Source organism: Bufo gargarizans, chromosome 5 (genome assembly GCF_014858855.1).
Source record: "Bufo gargarizans isolate SCDJY-AF-19 chromosome 5, ASM1485885v1, whole genome shotgun sequence".
NCBI lineage: Eukaryota > Metazoa > Chordata > Amphibia > Anura > Bufonidae > Bufo > Bufo gargarizans.
This window is the reverse complement of record NC_058084.1, coordinates 490,981,814-491,002,688: the sequence shown is the minus strand read 5'-3', so window position 1 is coordinate 491,002,688 and position 20,875 is coordinate 490,981,814. Positions and strand designations below refer to the sequence as shown.

The following is a 20,875-nucleotide window of genomic DNA, read 5'->3' as shown; positions in this document are numbered from 1 at the left end:
GCTCCGCCTCCTTAATTCCAGGTGGGAGGGGGGACTCATTCAAACGAAGAGTCGACCCCCCCTTGCGTGCATTCCGCCGGGCTCAGCGTTCCCTGGGCGCCGCCATCTTTCTTCCGCCCATGTGACCCGCACTTCCGGTCACATGGGCTGCACGTCGAACGGGAGGAGCGCCGAGCGCAGGAGCCGCAGCCGATCCCAGAGCTCCCGAACCCGGAAGAAGCGGCCTCTGCTCCCTGATACCGCGGCCACCCACAGAGCTCAGCGATGCGGGAAAGAAACAGGTATCGGGGGAAGCTAGGGGACCCCTACCCAGAGAGGTGCTAGCCTTAGGGCCCTCCAGAGCCTGAAGAGGAGAGGGAGACCCCCCCGACCAGGCTCGGCCCAAAATAGATTCCCAGGGCAGGGAAAGATTCTCTCTGCTCCGATCCCTGTAGGGACAGGAAGAACACTGGAGAGTGGGAGGGGTGGGGGCCTTTTAATCTCTCTCGCTTCCTGTCCCTACAGAGACCAATAGGACAACCTCCATGGGTGCTGTCATGGAGGGACGTCCTGGAAAGTAAGATATGAACCCTCTTCTACCATTGATCACCAGGATGTAAAATATGAACCCACCTACTTTACCTTGCTTAGCCCAACAGGAAGCAATACTGTATATAGACCCTCTTCATCTACCCTAGACCACGAGAGACTAAAATATGAACCCTCCACTTCTACCCTAGACGACCATGGAATAAAATTAGAACCCTTATCTTCCATCCTAGACCACCATGTAATAAAATATGATCCCTCTTCTTCAGCCCTCAATCACCAGGGAATTAACTATACCTTTTCTTCTACCCTAGACCACCAAGGAAAATATAAACCCTCATATTCTACTCTACACCACCAGGGAATAAAATATGAACCCTCCCTTCCACTGTAGACAGCTAGGGAATAAAATATGAACCCTCCCTTCTACTGTAGACCACATATGAACCTTCCTCTTCTACCCTAGACCGCCAAGGAATAAAATATGAACCCTCCACTTCTACTGTAGACAGCCAGGGAATAAAATATGAACCCTCCCTTCTACTGTAGACCACATATGAACTTTCCTCTTCTACCCTAGACCACCAAGGAATAAAATATGAACCCTCCACTTCTACTGTAGACCACATATGAACCTTCCTCTTCTACCCTAGACCGCCAAGGAATAAAATATGAACCCTCCACTTCTACTGTAGACAGCCAGGGAATAAAATATGAACCCTCCCTTGTACTGTAGACCACATATGAACTTTCCTCTTCTACCCTAGACCGCCAAGGAATAAAATATGAACCCTCCTCTTCTACCCTAGACCGCCAAGGAATAAAATATGAACCCTCCCTGCTACTGTAGACCACATATGAACCTTCCTCTTCTACCCTAGACCGCCAAGGAATAAAATATGAACCCTCCTCTTCTACCCTAGATTATCAAACTCCACTACCTTAGACCACTAGGGAAGTTTTGGCCCTATATATTATCATTATACTATTAGAGCCTTTTACTGATGCTTTTTTCTTATTTTATCTTTCTGTGTTCAGAGGCAACTGTGAACTCCAGACTGGAACTGGTAAAGGCCAAAGCCTTAGAAATGTGCCAAGAGATTGTGACAAGATCGGAGCAGGCTTATAAAGACACGGACATGTGGCTGGGAGCACGATTTCTAGCGGAGATGTCAAGGTAGAACATTTCACAATGAGTCAATTGGGCACATTTACAGGGTTATAGTTTTGGGGTCCTGGTGAGAAATCCTGGACTCTGTACTGCTAAGGCTACTTTCACACTGGCGTTTTGGCTTTCCGTTTGCGAGATCCGTTCAGGGCTCTCACAAGCCGTCCAAAACGGATCAGTTTTGCCCTAATGCATTCTGAATGGAAAAGGATCAGCTCAGAATGCATCAGTTTGCCTCCGATCAGTCTCCATTCCGCTCTGGAGGCTGCCTGCAGAGTTTTACTGTCCACCTGATGAAGTGGAGCCAAACGGATCCGTCCTGATACACAATGTAAGTCAATGGGAACGGATCCGTTTTCTCTGACACAATGTGGCACAATAGAAAACGGATCCGTCCCCCATTGACTTTCAATGGTGTTCAAGACTGATCCATCATGGCTATAGAAGACATACTGATCCGTTTATGACGGATGCATGCGGTTGTATTATTGTAACGGAAGCGTTTCTGCAGATCCATGATGGGTGAGTACACAGCCTGTTGCTAAGCAACATCTCAAATATACAGTATACCACTGTCTAGAACCAACCGGGAATGCTTTGAATAGCAGCTTTATCCTAGGCAATGTCCACCATTGTCTAGTCTTCTGATGACATTATTCCTAATATATATTAGGGGTGCACCGAAATGAAAATTCTGGTCCGAAACCAAAACCGAAAATTTAGGATGCCCTTGACCGAAAACTGAAACCGAAACTGCCTTTTTGCCCAAATACTTTTAAAATACTTTTTTTTAAATGATTTTATTAATAATTCTTTCACATGCACCCCACACACAGCTGCTCTGGGTAGGCAGACACACACAGCTCTGCTACATACACCACACACACTACTGTTCTGGATTCACACTATACACCTATCTTTGCTGCATTATACACATGAAGCACCCTCAGCTCTGCTACATGCACCCCACACACAGCTGCTCTGGGTAGGCAGACACACACAGCTATGCTACAAGCTCGCTGTACATCTTGTTTGCAGATTTGACTAAATCTGCAATGTGTGAATGAGGCCATACACATCATCCCTGCATTAACCCCTAAGTACCCGGAATTGTAAGTGCTAGGGTGCTAACCTCATATGTTCAACAGTTCAAGCCAAAGTCAGGAGCAGATGAGGATCATAAAGGCGCTACCAGTCCACAGCCTGGCTCCTCCCACCCACATGACCGGTCACATGGTCATGACATCATCAAAGGTCCTGTAGCTTAGAAGGATCTGGCATCTACACTGAGCTGCAGGGCGCAGAGCCCCTATGTCTGGTATACTGGGAATGGGGGTGCAGAGCTGAGGGATCCCCATATGTTTAGCTCTGCAGGGATAGACAGGGCACGCTGCCGACCATATTTTCTGCCGACATGTACCAATATCGGCCGAAATGGATTAGGCCCATTCGGTGCACCCCTAATATATATATATATAAATACACACAGACAGTATATAATCATGAAAAAATATTAGCCCCTCCCCCTCCTTCCCAGCACGCTATCAGTTTTTGCCTCCAAAGCCTTCTGTCTTTCTGCTTTATGATCTCTAATACTGGACTCCTATGTATTCTCAGCATCGGGAAGCTGATTCAGATTGCTCATCACTGCATTGAAACCAGCACAAAGATACAGCATGAACTCGTCCTGGAACAAAGTGACTTCTACATAAACTCAGATATAAAAGTGATCCCCGATCCTGCACCACCACCGAGACCCCCACCGGTAGAGAGCTCTACGGGGGCCACCCTCACTGTCTCTCAACTCCAACGACTGCACAAGCAGTTTTTGCAGGTGGCTCCTGATGGTGAGTTATGTTTAAAGTTATTAAATGCGCAGTACTTTTCCATCGTTCATTAGGGCAGGGGATGGTGGATGGTTCTGGTGCGGTGTGCAAGCCACTTTTTGTCACGTTGGAGACAAGTGAGGAATAAGCAATCCCATATCCTTTATAACCTGCATCAGCCTCACATGCCCCCAGTTACAAAATGCACCAACCTCAGATGACCCCCGTGACAAAATGTGTCAGCCTCAGATGACCCCAGGTTAGAAAATGCAGCAGCCTCAGATAACCGCCTGTAAAAGGAAATATTAATTATTGATATTTATGCAAATCTCCAAAATTAATAATCATAAATAGGCGTGAGTCGTCTAGTGATGACTCCGCCTATTTATGCCTAAATATATATATATATTTAGCTATGTTAACTAGCTAACTACATCTGTTGCCTATACACTCCACTGAACTAAACTACGTGCGACTTACTGCTACTACTACAGCGGCGGCCACTAATGACCATACACTGTACTATGAATAATAAAGTATTTATTATACAATACAATAATACAAGTCTAATTATACGCTATATCTATAAATATATATACCGTACATATAGATATACACACACCACAGTACAGCAATAACACTACAGTAAACAATATTATTAAACACAATACAAACCTAACTACACTACACAATACAAAATTCCCAATTCCACCCCACACACACTATCTATACATTACACTCACACAAATATAAATACCAACTCACCCGTCTGGCTACTCACTGTCCCTACGGTTTAGAAAGGGTAAATGGTGGCACTGCAAGGGTTAATACTTGCAGGCCAGGGATGTAGCCATGAGTACAGGTTAAGGGAATACAGGGTCAATACAGCCCATCAGTGCAAGGGTTAAAGTGTGGCTGTGAACCACACAATCACTGCAATGTAGGGGTAATCACAGTGCAGGAGATGATGGACATAAAGGGGTAAACCCAGGGCTGGACACCAGGGGTTACCCGGGTCAGGGGTATTGGGGCTATTGCAGGGGCTGAGGTTAATGCTGCATGAGGTCATCAGCAGGGGTTAGGGGATGGTTGGTGGAGCAGGGGTTATCGGTGGTATACGGAAAAAGGGGTTAAATGCAGGGGTTGGGGTTAACCCAATGCAGACCAGGGGTGAATAGGGGTAAATCAGGGCAGGGGTATTAGGGGTACTGCAATGCTGGAGGGAAAGGTTTACTCAGCCATCTCCAGGGGCATGTGGGGCTCTGCCTCTCTTCCTTCAGGGAGCTGTTCCCATGTGTCTCTGTTTGTAGTCCAGTTCCAAGAGAGAGCGCCTTTGTCCTGGCTTGGGCTAATATAGGCCCAAAAGCAGCCCACCTCCCCCCTCTTCAACAGGAGGTCGATGACATCATCATGGGCGTGTGACGGAATGCTTGAACTGCCAGTTGGCCACCTGAGGCTAGCTCAGGATCTGAATCAAAGGACTTTCTGCCCAAGGTGTAAATGAGGGCATCCCCCCAGATGCCACACCATAGCATAACACACTCCCACGTCATAACAGAACTAGGCTGAAAAATATTACCCTTCCCTCTACAACTCCATTTAGAGGCCCCAGTGACAAAACGCACCATCCTCAGAGACCCCAGTGACAAAATGTGCCAGATTCAGATGCCCCAGTTACATAATGCATCAGCTTCATAGGCTCCCTGTTACAAAGTGCACCAACCTCAAAAGGTCCCCAGTTAAAAAATGCACCAGCCTCAGATGTCCCAGCTTGTGCCAACCACAGATGTCCCCCTTTCAATGTACAGTATGCCAACCAGAGATGACCCATCATATTATGCAGCAACCAAATTCTCACACCTGCACGCTGCCAATGCTGAGCAAGTTTCTCATTCAAGGAAGTGGGCTCACTCACAATTTTGCCTAAGAACACTGCCATAGGTAAAACATGGGATCAAACTTCCCCCAAGAGCAACTTCTCCCAACCATCCGGGACAACTTCTCCCAACCATCCGGGACAACTTCTCCCAACCATCCGGGACAACTTCTCCCAACCATCCGGGACAACTTCTCCCAACCATCCGGGACAACTTCTCCCAACCATCCGGGACAACTTCTCCCAACCATCCGGGACAACTTCTCCCAACCATCCGGGACAACTTCTCCCAACCATCCGGGACAACTTCTCCCAACCATCCGGGACAACTTCTCCCAACCATCCGGGACAACTTCTCCCAACCATCCGGGACAACTTCTCCCAACCATCCGGGACAACTTCTCCCAACCATTCGGGACAACTTCTCCCTAACCATCCGGGAGCAATGTGATGAACATTGCTTTTTGTAGCATGATGGAGACCATGTTACAAGGCAAAAGTGTCAACTAAGTGGTTCCATGAACAAAACATTGAAATTTTGGGTCCATGGCCAGGAAACTCCCCAGATCTCAATCCCATTGAGAACCTGTGGTCAGTTGTTGGATTGTAGAGATGCTCTTTTATGAACTCACATTATATTTTATGTTTTATAGGTCTGATGTCAAGTAAGTTATTCTCAGACGTTTTGATGGATCTTACATCAGTGGCGTTTGGGGATGACGCTCTCCCAGACTTTTGGATGCATAGGTCACTGTCTGAGGTGAGATTACATTGAAAGCATTTTTCCAAGTTCCCTGGAGAAGATGGTGATAACTTCTGAACTGTAGACCTTAGTTTGAATGGTGTCCTATGCAATACCTTCTATTGCCCCCCTCATGTTGTATCATAAAATAGCCATATAAATAAACTTATATGTGTGTAAGTAACACTGCCAGACGGTTTCCCATACTACACTGCATAATGTAGTTACATACTGTATGTATACTGCATGGAAAAGCATGCCCAAAATGGCCCTAAAGGGAATGTCCATTTTTTAACACTGTTGTTTTGGATAATTTTTTTTTTTTCTGAATCCAATAGGAATAATAGTTTTACCTACAGCTAACACTAGGGGGATCTTTTGCGCTGTATATATCTGCATGCAGTAAGTTCCTGTGCTCCCTCTAGTGGTGTCTGTATATATCTGTATGCAGTAATCTCCTGAGCTCCCTCTAGTGGTGGCTGTATATATCTGTATGCTGTAATCTCCTGAGCTCCCTCTAGTGGTGGCTGTATATATCTGTATGTAGTAATCTCCTGAGCTCCCTCTAGTGGTGGCTGTATATATCTGTATGTAGTAATCTCCTGAGCTCCCTCTAGTGGTGGCTGTATATAGCTGTATGCAGTAATCTCCTGAGCTCCCTCTAGTGGTGGCTGTATGTATCTGTATGCAGTAATCTCCTGAGCTCCCTCTAGTGGTGGCTGTATATATCTGTATGTAGTAATCTCCTGAGCTCCCTCTAGTGGTGGCTGTATATATCTGTATGCTGTAATCTCCTGAGCTCCCTCTAGTGGTGGCTGTATATATCTGTATGTAGTAATCTCCTGAGCTCCCTCTAGTGGTGGCTGTATATATCTGTATGCAGTAATCTCCTGAGCTCCCTCTAGTGGTGGCTGTATATATCTGTATGTAGTAATGTCCTGAGTGCTCTCTAGTGGTGGCTGTATATATCTGTATGTAGTAATCTCCTGAGCGCCGTCTAGTGGTGGCTGTATATATCTGTATGTAGTCATCTCCTGAGCTCTCTCTAGTGGTGGCTGTATATATCTGTATGTAGTCATCTCCTGAGCGCTGTCTAGTGGTGACTGTATATATCTGTATGCAGTAAGCTCCTGAGCTCCCTCTAGTGGTGGCTGTATATATCTGTATGCAGTAATCTCCTGAGCTCCCTCTAGTGGTGGCTGTATATATCTGTATGTAGTAATCTCCTGAGCTCCCTCTAGTGGTGGCTGTATATACCTGTATGCAGTAATCTCCTGAGCTCCCTCTAGTGGTGGCTGTATATATCTGTATGTAGTAATCTCCTGAGCTCCCTCTAGTGGTGGCTGTATATATCTGCATGCAGTAAGTTCCTGTGCTCCCTCTAGTGGTGGCTGTATATATCTGTATGCAGTAATCTCCTGAGCTCCCTCTAGTGCTGGCTGTATATATTTGTATGCAGTCATCTCCTGAGCTCCCTCTAGTGGTGGCTGTATATATCTGTATGCAGTAATCTCCTGAGCTCCCTCTAGTGGTGGCTGTATATATCTGTATGTAGTAATGTCCTGAGTGCTCTCTAGTGGTGGCTGTATATATCTGTATGTAGTAATCTCCTGAGAGCCGTCTAGTGGTGGCTGTATATATCTGTATGTAGTCATCTCCTGAGCGCTGTCTAGTGGTGACTGTATATATCTGTATGCAGTCATCTCCTGAGCTCCCTCTAGTGGTGGCTGTATATATCTGTATGCAGTAATCTCCTGAGCTCCCTCTAGTGGTGGCTGTATATATCTGTATGCAGTAATCTCCTGAGCTCCCTCTAGTGGTGGCTGTATATATCTGTATGTAGTATTCTCCTGAGCTCCCTCTAGTGGTGGCTATATATATCTGTATGCAGTAATCTCCTGAGCTCTCTCTAGTGGTGGCTGTATATATCTGTATGCAGTAATCTCCTGAGCTCCTTCTAGTGGTGGCTGTATATATCTGTATGCAGTAATATCCTGAGATCCCTCTAGTGGTGGCTGTATATATCTGTATGCAGTAATCTCCTGAGCTCCATCTAGTGGTGGCTGTATATATCTGTATGCAGTAATCTCCTGAGCGCCGTCTAGTGGTGGCTGTATATATCTGTATGCAGTAATCTCCTGAGCTCCCTCTAGTAGTGGCTGTATATATCTGTATGCAGTAAGCTCCTGAGCTCCTTCTAGTGGTGACTGTATATATCTGTATGCAGTAATCTCCTGAGCTCCCTCTAGTGGGGGCTGTATATATCTGTATGCAGTACTCTTTTGAGCTCCCTCTAGTGGTGACTGTATATATCTGTATGCAGTAATCTCCTGAGCTCCCTCTAGTGGGGGCTGTATATATCTGTATGTAGTAATCTCCTGAGCTCCCTCTAGTGGTGACTGTATATATCTGTATGCAGTAATCTCCTGAGCTCCCTCTAGTGTGAATTGTATAATGTAACTCTTCATCTATTCAAGGCACCAACCACTATAAAGAAATTAATCAGGGTACAATGTTGGCCCAAAGATAAAAAGACTAAACTGTGCTCAAAGGTGGACATTCCCTTTAAGCAATTTACTATCATAACTTAATCCACCATATGAATGCTATTCCATTTGTATTCTAGATCCAAGAAATTACCTCTGCGCTCTCAGATGGCTCGGATTGCGTTAATTGGCGAAAGTTCTTGCTGTGTGTTTCTTCTCCCTGGCCGTACCCTTCTCTGCCCCAACTCCTGGAGACCCTGCAAAGATTTAAGGCTGTGGCTGAGAATGCATGTGGCACTGTCCATGAAGAGCAGTACAATCAGGTGATTAATGAAATATATAAAAGCATCATTTGGGTGTATAGATGTAGCACGGCTGAGTTTGTCACATGGTTTCACAGCCTATTTTAGTTTTTTGCCGAAGTACAGGTAAACATGCTGCATTTATAAGCCAGAACCGGTGTGGACCCTAAATATATATCTGGTTATTATCAAAAGTCATAGAAGAGATGTAAAGAAAGCCTTATATATTAAAAAATTACACATTTTGTCAATTTGCAGATACATTACACTACTTATCCTGTACTGATCCTGAGTTACATCTGTATTTCTTTTATTAACATTTTAAAAACGTAACAAATAAATACAGAAATCCGACCAGACATAACACAAAACCCAAACCAAAAATGCAGGTTATAATGCACCTCAGCACGGTACAGACAACACCGTTCCAGCACAACGCTCACTTCTCCGTAGAACACCCACTGTATACAGTATTTACACCAAAATACTGAAAACTTACAAAAAAAAACTACAAAAATCCCACACACCAACACTGCAAATAAACACACACTTTTTTTTTTTTTCTTTTTTCTTTTTTCTTTTTGGCCTTGAGCTGGTCCCGCATCCCATGATGCCCCCAGTACATGATAACAGATGTCCATGAACCAGCCCAGAATTTCTCATCTACCCCAAAAGTCCCCAATGTCCTTCCCTCATTTACCCACCACCCAACCTAACTCTACACCCAACAACTCAAATTATAAAATATATACATCACTGTACAAATATATAACATATATACACACACTACATACCAATATATACAAATATACATATAGACATTTAAACTAAAATACATGGCAGACCACCCAAAGGGAGGCTTTTCAGCCACACACAACCATTAAAGCCCAAGTTCGGCGCCTGCAAGCCGTATGTCCTCATACAGCCACCAAAACAAAACAAAAATCTACAGTGTCAGCATCAGCCCACCACCAGGAAAGGAGACAACAGGCTAGGGTACCCTAAAGGGAAAACCACTCCAGAGGAGAGAGGCTCTACCCACCCCCAACTTCTCATACTCCACAGAGCGCACCTTCACCAGGTCTCCAAGAATGTTCCCAACCACCTCATCCACAGGGAGGATTTTGCGCTGCTTCGAGACTAAACATCGTGCATGCCACTTGTAGTACCTGACCACTGAGCTGACTAGGAATAAAGTGCAGCAGTCCCTACCATCCAGGTGTCTGAATGCTCCATCGGCCCATTCCAGTGACCAGTCTGGGCCAGCCGATGGAGGTCCCCACCCTGGTGTAAACCTCTGTGTTAGGCCTCTATCCCACGGGAGGGTGTGCCCCGTGGTCGTGCTGCGGCCCGCAAAATGCGGACCAATTCACTTGAATGGGTCCGCGATCCGGCCGTTCCGCAAAAAGATACGGAAGCATTCCGTAGTGTTCCGTTCCGTGGTACCGTTCCGCACCATTCCGCATCTCCGGATTTGCGGACCCATTGAAGTGAATGGGTCCGCATCCGTGATGCGGAATGCCCGCGGAACGGCACCTGTGTATTGCGGATCCGCAAATGCGGTCCGCAATACGGCAATGGGGCGCAAACTCTCGTGGGAAAGAGGCCTTAAAAGGACAATGAAGCAGGAAGTGGTCCATGCTCTCCAGCACACCCCCTGTCCTCAGAGCTCCTACACTTCAGATTGTCCTTCACACAGTTTCCCATGGAGGCAGCACCAAGTCAAGTAAAAAAACTGCAAAGGGATCCTAATGCAATTCAAAAGCCATAACCCAGATCCCAGGTGTCTCCTGTGGCAGCTCATCACCAAAGCACAAGTCCTAGAAATGCACTGGGGACTCCAGGAGCTGGATCTCCCCCATGAGGGCCCCTCTGGGGCTACAGGTCTCACACTCATCCCCAGAGCTGCAGTTGGGTGACATTGCTGCTTGGCATGCAGGGGGCCCACTGTACAGAACCTGCTGCTGCTCCTGCAGGCTGCCAGGTGGATCTTGCTGGTCACCATCATTATCCTGCTCGACTGCTTGGTCCTCCCCCACCTGGCTGTCAGGCTGCAGCCCCATCTGCCTTTTCTCCTTCTCCACTGCCATCTTCTGAAAACGATCTTCGTTTAAGAGTTTCTCCTTAAACGGGCCGCTTTTCTCTCTGAGTACAGATCTTCTTTCCTCCAACTCGCCAATCTCAGCTTGAAGCTGCTTTATTTGGTTCTGCAGCCCCTGCTTCTTCCTCTTGGGGGCCACTTTGGCACAAGCCCTCATGCCGCTCCTCCCAGAGCCTCCTCAGGGTCTTACTGGCGTCTTCATAATTACTGGGGTGAGCCGCAGATAGAAATGGACTCCCGAGCCCTCAGTACGCCCCAGCCTTCCTCCTCAAAATCTGCTTCACCTCTGTGAACACTCGGCTTTCGCTGAGCCCCGGAACGGCCACTCTCACCTGAGCTGGCATTAAGGTAGTCCTTAGTGGATCCAGCCTTGCGGCTCTTCCTACTGTCCGCAGACTCAGGGGAGACAGAAGACACATTGCTGCGACTCCTGCCAGATCTTCTTACCCCTGAGTCCTTCATACAGGCCAAACGCTGGCTCCTCCTGTCCCCTGATGGCCTGCCGCTGGGAACAGGAGCCTGGGGCTTGCTTCCCTCACTCATGCCTGAGAACCCACTCTCTCCCTGGGAAGGAGAGAGAGCCGGCCTCAGGTGGATAGATTTTTCCTCTAAGCGATTCAGGAGCACCAGCACACGCAGCCACAGGCGACCACACCCACAGGTAATTGCAGCTCAGGAACAGCTGGTCCAGAGCTGCGCTCACTATTCTGCTGGTGCAGTCACTGTGTACGTACATTACTTATCCTGTACTGATCCTGAGTTATATCCTGTATTATACTCCAGAGCTGCACTCACTATTCTGCTAGTGGAGTCACTGTGTACATACATTACATTACTTATCCTGTACTGATCCTGAGTTATATCCTGTATTGCACCCCAGAGCTGCACTCACTATTCTGCTGGTGCAGTCACTGTGTACGTACATTACTTATCCTGTACTGATCCTGAGTTACATCCTGTATTATACTCCAGAGCTGCACTCACTATTCTGCTGGTGGAGTCACTGTGTACATACATTACATTACTTATCCTGTACTGATCCTGAGTTACATCCTGTATTATACTCCAGAGCTGCACTCACTAGTCTGCTGGTGCAGTCACTGTGTAAATACATTACATTACTTATCCTGTACTGATCCTGAGTTACATCTTGTATTATACTCCAGAGCTGCACTCACTATTCTGCTGGTGCAGTCACTGTGTACATACATTACTTATCCTGTACTGATCCTGAGTTACATCCTGTATTATACCCCAGAGCTGCACTCACTATTCTGCTGGTGAAGTCACTGTGTAAATACATTACTTATCCTGTACTGATCCTGAGTTACATCCTGTATTATACCCCAGAGCTGCACTCACTATTCTGCTGGTGCAGTCACTGTGTACATACATTACTAATCCTGTACTGATCCTGAGTTACATCCTGTATTATACTCCAGAGCTGCACTCACTATTCTGCTGGTGCAGTCACTATGTACATACATTACATTACTTATCCTGTACTGATCCTGACTTACATCCTGTATTACACTCCAGAGCTGCACTCACTCTTCTGCTGGTGGAGTCACTGTGTACATACATTACATTACTTATCCTGTACTGATCCTGACTTACATCCTGTATTACACTCCAGAGCTGCACTCACTATTCTGCTGGTAGAGTCACTGTGTACATACATTACATTACTTATCCTGTACTGATCCTGACTTACATCCTGTATTATACTCCAGAGCTGCACTCACTATTTGTTAGGCTTCAGATCTAAAATGTCCCAACATGCCTCAGGCCACTGAGTATTCTGTGATATGTCATTTTCACATCAGACACCGATCAATCATCTCATGTACAAAAAATCAACTTCCCATCTTCGTTATGGGAGTTTTTGTGATGACAATGGTGCAAACTCGTTGACTGTTTTGACTGACAGCCAGGAAGACTGTGACTGCAGATACAGGGAAAACTGCAACGTGATATATACTGGTGTCCTCTCTCCTGTCAGGTGGAGCTGTGGTTTACAGTAAAAACAGAAGAAACTGAACCTGAAGACCCCACAGAACGTCCTCCATTCAACAGACTGAAGCATCTCATAAGGGTATATTACTGCAGTGTAATAATTGGTTAAGGGGATTGTCTCAACTCACTGGATATGCCACCAATGTCACAAAGGTGTGGACCTCTCTGTAGAACGGGGGCCCCCAAAGTGAACGAGGGCACACCAGTATGCCAGCAATGTCTCAGATGGCACAACCCTTTTTTAAAGGAATACTACAAACAGAACTGATACACCATGCTATGCCTAGTAAAGGGCCTGAGGGGCGGAGCCTTTCACAAAAAAACAAAAGAAAATCCCTATATCATGCCCCTCCTCTTCTGGCCCTGCTCTAGGCATAGCACAATGCTCTGTGAGCTAAAGCTGTACAACCTTGCTGTAAATTGTTACAATGTATCAGTCTGGAGTCTGAGCTGTTTAGCTCACAGAGCATTGTCTAGACTGGATACAACTGTGCTAGTTTGTTACAATGTATCAGTCTGGAGTCCAGGCTGTTTAGCTCTCAGAGCATTGTCTAGACTGGATACAACTGTGCTAGTTTGTTACAATGTATCAGTCTGGAGTCCGGGCTGTTTAGCTCACAGAGCATTGTCTAGACTGGATACAACTGTGCTAGTTTGTTACAATGTATCAGTCTGGAGTCCGGGCTGTTTAGCTCACAGAGCATTGTCTAGACTGGATACAACTGCTGGTTTGTTACAATGTATCAGTCTGGAGTCTGGGCTGTTTAGAGGATTATCTAGACTGGATACAATTGTATCAATTGAAGCAAATGCTTAGTTGGGGGGATTATTAGATGTGTACAGGGCTGAAGGCCCTGTGCTCTCATTCACTGACAGTAAACAGGTATTTTGAAAATGGCAAAGAACTAAATATATCAGAACGTTTTAGAACTTTTCATTATGTATTGATTAAGGCCTCATGCACACGACCGTTCCGTTTTTTTGCGGCCCGCAACCCGCCCATGTTGCCTTCCGCAATTTACGCAACGGGTGCCTGCAATATAAATGCCTATTCTTGTCTGCAAAGTGCGGACAAGAATAGAACATGTTATATTTTTTTAGCGGCGCCGCGGAACGGAGCCACGGCTGCGGACAGCACACGGAGTGCTGTCTGCATCTTTTGCGGCCCCATTTAGATCAATGGGTCCGCATCCGAGCCGCCAAAACGACGGCTCGGATGTGGACTCAAACAAAGGTCGTGTGCATGAGGCCTAAAACAGGGCTCGACAAATCCCAGGTCGCCATGGCGACCAGGAATTTAGTCCTGGCGCTTCTTGGGTATTTGTCAGCCCGTATTCATAGGTGCCCGGGCGATGGGTGCGGAGCTGCCGTTCTGTCCGGAGGCAGCACCGTGTGAAACAGCTCCGTCACAGCACACAATAGCAGAGCCGCTGGCAGCAGGGAGGGACTCGGGAGGAGTGTAATCTCATCCTAGAGTGGAAGCTGCTGCTGCCAGCCCCTCCCCTCCCCGCCCACCAACCAATCAGAGCTGAGGCAAGGCAAGCACTAGCAGCTCTGAGTCTGAGTCACACACTGTACAGGGAGGAGCGTAATCTGATCCTAGAGTGGAAGCTGCTTCTGCCAGCCCCTCCCCTCCCTGCCCACCAACCAATCAGAGCTGAGGCAAGGCAAGCACTAGCAGCTTAGTCTGAGTCACTGACACAAGTGCAGGGAGGAGTGTAATCTGATCCTAGAGTGGAAGCTGCTTCTGCCAGCCCCTCCCCTCTCTGCCCACCAACCAATCAGAGCTGAGGCAAGGCAAGCACTAGCAGCTCTGAGTCTGAGTCACTGACACAAGTGCAGGGAGTCTAAGAATCGGATGAGTCACAGGTTAATAGAATCTAAAGATCCGACTTATAGTTAGAGACTCATTCGATTCTTTGAGTTAAAAGAGCTGTCAGACTCTAGAACAGTTTACACTGAGGCTGATGCTTTTGCAGCAGTGATAAGATAAGGGACAGGAGCAGAGAGATAAGAGAAGTGACAGGACACAGTTTAGAATACAGTTTGAATTAACCCTTTAGGATAAAATTGGCTTCTCAAGGAGATATATATGTTAAAGACATCCCTTCTTCTGTCTCATTCAGTAGCTATATAACTAAGGGTACTTTCACACTTGCGGCAGGACGGATCCGGCAGGCTGTTCACCCTGTCGGATCCATCCTTCCGCTGTTTCGCCGGACCATATCTCCGTCCCCATTGACTATAATGGGGACGGAGGCGGAGCTCCGGCGCAGCACGGCAGTGCATGGCGAAAGGCCGCTGGACTAAAAGTACTGCATGTCCAACTTTTTAGTCCAGCGACCTCTCACCGCGAACTGCTGTGCTGCGCCGGAGCTCCACCCCCATCCCCATTATATAGTCAATAGGGTCCGGGGACGGAGCGGCGGTATATGTAACATGGTATACAGCATTATTGGGGGGGTGTCAATAGAGAAGTGGGGGGGGGAGCACTATGGGGGCACCTACTAGGGGCTTTATGACACGGCTCCGCCTGGCTCCTAACTTTTTTAGCTGGCTCCTAGATTCCAAGGAAATTTGTCAAGCCCTGGCCTAAAAAGTAGGTGATAAGTATTTGATTGGTGGGAGATCAAACTATACCAAGAACAGGGTGCTGTGTCCTCTGTATCAACTGATCGTTGATCGAGCGAGCGGCTGCAGCTCCATTAATTTTTTAAGGTCTTCCAGATATAGCCAAGTGCTGCGCTCACCAGTTTTTGCAGTGCAATAGACTGAATGAAGTGACAGCTCGACTGTCAAGTCACTTCATAAGGGGGACTCAGGACCCCCGTTATCGGGATCAATATTGGTCCAAGTGGTTGAACCCCCAACAATCAGACACTTAACCTCTTTCCTGTTGATAGGACATAAGTTTAAAGGGTGAGGTAACAATCACAGCATCACAAACATACCTTCTTTCTTCATCAGCAAGTCCATAGATGAAATCCTGCGCAGGCGCACTGCTGGACTCAGCTTGCACCTGCGCTCTCAGTACCCCTCTGTAGGCAGAGGTGTCATCAAATTTACTGCACATGTGCAATAAGCTTGTGCAGCTCGGGGTTAACTTCTAGACTCCTCTCATATCTGCGCAGGATTTCATCTAGGGACTTATCAATGTAGAAAGCTGAAGGAGGTGAAGAGAATAGACTGAGGGGAGGAATGGAGCTCCATGTAGATGAGAGTGCCTGGGCACCATTAGGCCCGGGGACCACCCCTTGGGCTCTTCTCAACTAATTTCCACATGGCTCAAATGTCATTTTCTTTTTTAGCTATGAAAATGGACAAATGACTAAGAGGTTTGTTTGTGATGCTGCGATTGTCCCTTACAGGGTGCGAGGACCTCTTTAATGCGTGAGAATGTGGTGACAGACCTCCTTTAAACCTTGGGATGACCCTATTAACCTTTCGTTTTATAAAACCTAAAAATTCCCTTAACCTCCTAACAGTCCCGTTAAAATTGGAAAAACCCTCCCAAAAATTTCACTTTTTTATTGTAGATTTTTAATGTGTCTGCAGTAAATCTTGTTGGTGCACATCTCAGGGGACACGATAGCATTTTTAAGCCCTAATGACATAATTAATTTTTGCCTTAAGGACCAATAATATTTTCCCCCTTTGTGTTCTAGAAGTCATAACCTTGATTTTTTTCTTCTATATTTTTAGATTATTTTGTTGGATTAGTTGTAGGTACTCCCTCATTCACCGAGTGGGGGGTGGGGCAGATGTTTTAGCTGCTCATATCTCATGTTTGGTACCAGCTAGAGATATGAGTAAGGATCTTGATGTTTCGATCTGAAACGTGTAGATGAGTGTATCTAACTGTGGGAGTTTTTACTGCTTTTACTGGGAAGCTGGAGCTTTCTCGTATCTTTTGGATTTACTAGTCAGCCGTGTTCCATTCATCTCCGTGCATCCCACCCAGACAGCAGGTGAGCACTATTTTACTACATTGGACTGCAGCTAGAGATATTATTGTACTTTGTACTGATTGAAAGCTGCCATTCCAAGCTTTCAGACAATACCAGAATGACAGCAATATCTTCAGTACATGGGAAGATATCACTGTTAGAAATCAGGATGCAGTGAATGCAACTGAAAGTAAAAGCAGGTTTTACCCGCGATTATTCCCAACTTGATTTCTAACAGTGATATCTCTTCTGTTGCTTGGACTAATGCTGTCATTTTGGTCTTGTATGAAAGACCAGTTACATATTTCTAGCTGCTACCATTGAGGAGATATCACCATCTAAATCAACCCTCCCCCCTCCACTTTCTGCCCGAGGTTGTTAAAGTGGTCTCATCACTTTAATATAGGAGCCGTGATGGCGGTCAGGTGATTGTCACAGGTTTGGCTCCCCGGACCCAGACAAACTACTGATTTATCCAGTGGAAGTTGCCATTTGCTTCTCTTTTGCATCAGCCATAGGTTAATATACTATTACGTCCCCTAATAGATGAATGATGTCACTGGTGCTGCCGGTCAGCATTGAGGCACCAGAGCGAAGCAGCTGGGCTGCGCTAAAGTAATTCTTTTCCCATCATGGCTGATTATACTGATTGTACATATTACATAGATTAGCAATGGTGCCTTGCAGTGCTGGGGTCTGAGGTTCAAACCTGAGCAACAACAGGATCTGTATGTTCTCCCAGTGTTTGTGTGGGTTTCCTCCAGGTTCTCCGATTTCCTCCCACATTCCAAGGACATACTGACAGGGACCTTAGATCGTGAGAGCCACTAGGGACATGTCTGTAAAACACTGCGGAATATAAGTAAGCAAAATAAATGTTGCAGATAGACTTTGTTTTACTGGATTATAATTGTTTTCTTTGCATTTGATTCTTTTTAGTTTTTCTTTGACTTGTTTGCGGAGAGCGCGGAGCCTCCTCGTCTTGACTACACAGACATGTTGCTCTATTTTGCTTCTCACCCAATTCCTATGGAAGGATTCTACCGAGCATTAAGTGTCACAGTCGGGAGACCGGTCATGCAGGCGTCAGATGATCATCTGCTTGTAAAGGTATCTGCCATAGTGGGACGTTCCCCTCCAAACCTCCCTATTAGATATCTAAAAAATCTAAAACAATATATACTCACTTTAAAGAGGATGACCACTCCTTTACTATCGATGGCCTTTACTCAGGATAGGCCATCATTATCTAATCAGCAGGGGTCCGACGCCCTGCACCCCCACAATCAGTCGGTGCTGGTACCACAGAGCTCTGTGCATTGTGCAGTGGAGGGACCATTCATTTCAGTGGGAGCAGCGCCGCAGTAACCAGCTCCACCAGTTGCACAATGGACAGAGGTGTCCTCTTCTCATCCAGATTATTTTCAGTCTCTTCCAGCCATGGACGCCCTAGAAGAGGATAAGGAGAGAATTATAGAGAATGACGGAGATGATGTCACCACAAACCCAGATCAGTCAATCACACTGCAGGAAGTTCTGCGAGTCTTTCAACTTGGTGCCGGAGATGATGGGGATACTCATAGGTTTCGTCAGATGGAGAAAGAAACAAATAATTATCACAAGGTTAGAGAAGTCATTCTTATTCTTATTGCACACGAACGTGTGCGCTCCGTGGCCGTATTGCGGACCCCATTTGCAGATCCGCAATACACGGGCACCGTTCCGTGTGCATTCCGCATCACGGATGCGGACCCATTCACTTCAATGGGTCCGCAAATCCGGAGATGCGGAACGGAAGCACAGAACGGAAACACTACGGACTGCTTCCGTGGGCTTTCGTCCCGTACTTCCATTCCGCAAAAAGATAGAACATGTCCCATGTTTTTGCGGAACGGCCGGATCGCGGACCCATTAAAGTGAATGGGTCCGCGATCCGCTGCCCCGCGGTCGGTGTTCGTGCATTGCGGCCCACAGCACGGGCCACGGGGCGCACACGTTCGTGTGCAGGAGGCCTTATAGTGATGCTTTCAGATGTCTTGCTTTACTGGGGTACCCCAGAAACACATCGGGGGATGTTCATACAGTTTTTGAAAAACCATGTCGTGCAGACTTTACTGCACACTTGTTGTGGAACCACAGCAGGAACATCACCTCGTCACATGCAGTATTATATTTTCATATATAACAAAATATTTCCAGCTCACCTGCTCCACTCCATAAGCGTGCAAGGAACCCCGGAAAAAACTGAAAAATCCAGCACATGCACTACGGATAAAATCCAATCTCTTTATTATGATCCTTTAAGTGACCGTAAAGCTTTCTGATCGGCTCATGGAATTTTAAAGGAAAGTAATAAAGAGATTGGATTTTATCCGTAGTGCATCTGCTGGATTTTTTTATATTTTCATATGTTTCATAATTTAATTTGTTTTCCAGATAATCAAGAACATATTCAATGAAATGCGGCCAAATGCTTCAGGTGGTGTGTCCCTCCCTGCTCTTCTCAGACATCCCATATTTCATGAACTTGTCGAAGATTGTCAGCTTTATAAACTCCCAGTGAGTAAATTATTACCTCTACTTAGACCCTTACACATTGGACAATCCTTACTTGTTAGAAGGGTCCCTTGACAATAAGAAGATCACAGTGTCCTCCTGCAGGGACCTCCAGCGATAAGCTGTGATCTATGGGGAAACCTGGCAGTAAGTGTTCTGTTTCCCTCCAGCACCCCCAGAGGTGAAATGAAGCATTACACAGAGTCCATTCACATCAATGGATTGTCTGTATAATTTCCAGATTGTTAGGGTGCTCATGAAGACAGTACATGTCTTATTGCCTTATTACTCTTCTGTAAGGGTTTATCCAGCATTAGAAAAGCATGGCTGCTTACTTAATATAAAAAAAATGCATTTCCACACCGCTTCATGGCTTGCTCAGCTCTATTAAAGTGAATTGGACTGAGCTGCAATACCATACACAACCTGTAGGCAGATGTGGCGCTGTTTGTAGAAAAAAGTAACTAGGAGTATTATTTCTCCATGTAGTGAGCACCTAATAGAAGTGAGGATTCTTGTAGGCCATGCAGCACTCCTTTGGTAAAAAGGTATGCAAATGAGATTTCCTTCCAAAAAGAAAAGAAAGCTGAGCCTCTGATGCCACCAGATGTAAGGCAGCCATCCTATAAGTCAGTGATCAACCTTAAGACATAACTTAGGGTTGTAGCTAAGCCAGTACCTCATCTGCAGACCGCTGTTTTGGGGTGATTGCAGCAGGTGTGTTTTTCTACTCTTACAAAAGACAAAAAATGTATAAGCTCTTTCTTAATGCAGTAACACAAAAGAACATTTCTTATTTTTGCAGGATATCCAAGACGTACTTGAGAAGTCTAAAGCCACACAGTCCAATGAAGGAGACAGCGCGACGACCAGCTCGACCGCGTCATAACGGCACATTACATATCCCTGTACCCGCTGCTCAGCAAGAATTCCATCAACCTCAGTATTTTATACTTCATTGTACTGTTTTTTTAATGCTTGGGGAAAAGGAAACCTCTTTCCCATGTGAACTTGGATCTTAGACTGACCGTATAAATGGCAGTGATAATAAAGCAGCATGCTGCACAAGCCTCAGTATTATTTACTCACCTCTACCCTCCTCTGCTTCTTGCTCACTTGCTATTCGGTACCACACAAGCATGCACTGGTACTAACAACATAGCAGTATGTAGTCCCTTGCTATGGACCATTTAAAGGAATATCCCAGCTTCAGTATATTGACGACCTATCCTTAGGACTGGCCATTAATAGCTAATTGGGGGGTCCAGCTCTCAGCACCCTCACCTTTAGACGGCATGCTGGTAAACGTTGAAGAGGTTGGAGTGCT

The 20,875-nt window shown here is 46.1% G+C and overlaps 1 protein-coding gene across 1 annotated transcript in view; it reads left to right on the top strand.

Annotated features, from left to right (window-relative positions):
- SPEF2 (sperm flagellar 2) overlaps positions 1-20,596 on the top strand; it is a 64,345-nt gene extending 43,749 nt beyond the window's left edge. Inside the window, exons 15-23 of the mRNA XM_044295611.1 lie at positions 1,567-1,705; positions 3,314-3,543; positions 6,052-6,158; positions 8,767-8,949; positions 13,032-13,124; positions 17,932-18,102; positions 18,421-18,615; positions 19,429-19,551; positions 20,354-20,596. Of these exons, the coding sequence (XP_044151546.1) occupies positions 1,567-1,705; positions 3,314-3,543; positions 6,052-6,158; positions 8,767-8,949; positions 13,032-13,124; positions 17,932-18,102; positions 18,421-18,615; positions 19,429-19,551; positions 20,354-20,437 (1,325 nt within the window). The 3' untranslated portion in view covers positions 20,438-20,596. The remainder of the gene's footprint in view (positions 1-1,566; positions 1,706-3,313; positions 3,544-6,051; positions 6,159-8,766; positions 8,950-13,031; positions 13,125-17,931; positions 18,103-18,420; positions 18,616-19,428; positions 19,552-20,353) is intronic.
- The last annotated feature ends 279 nt before the right edge of the window (positions 20,597-20,875 follow it).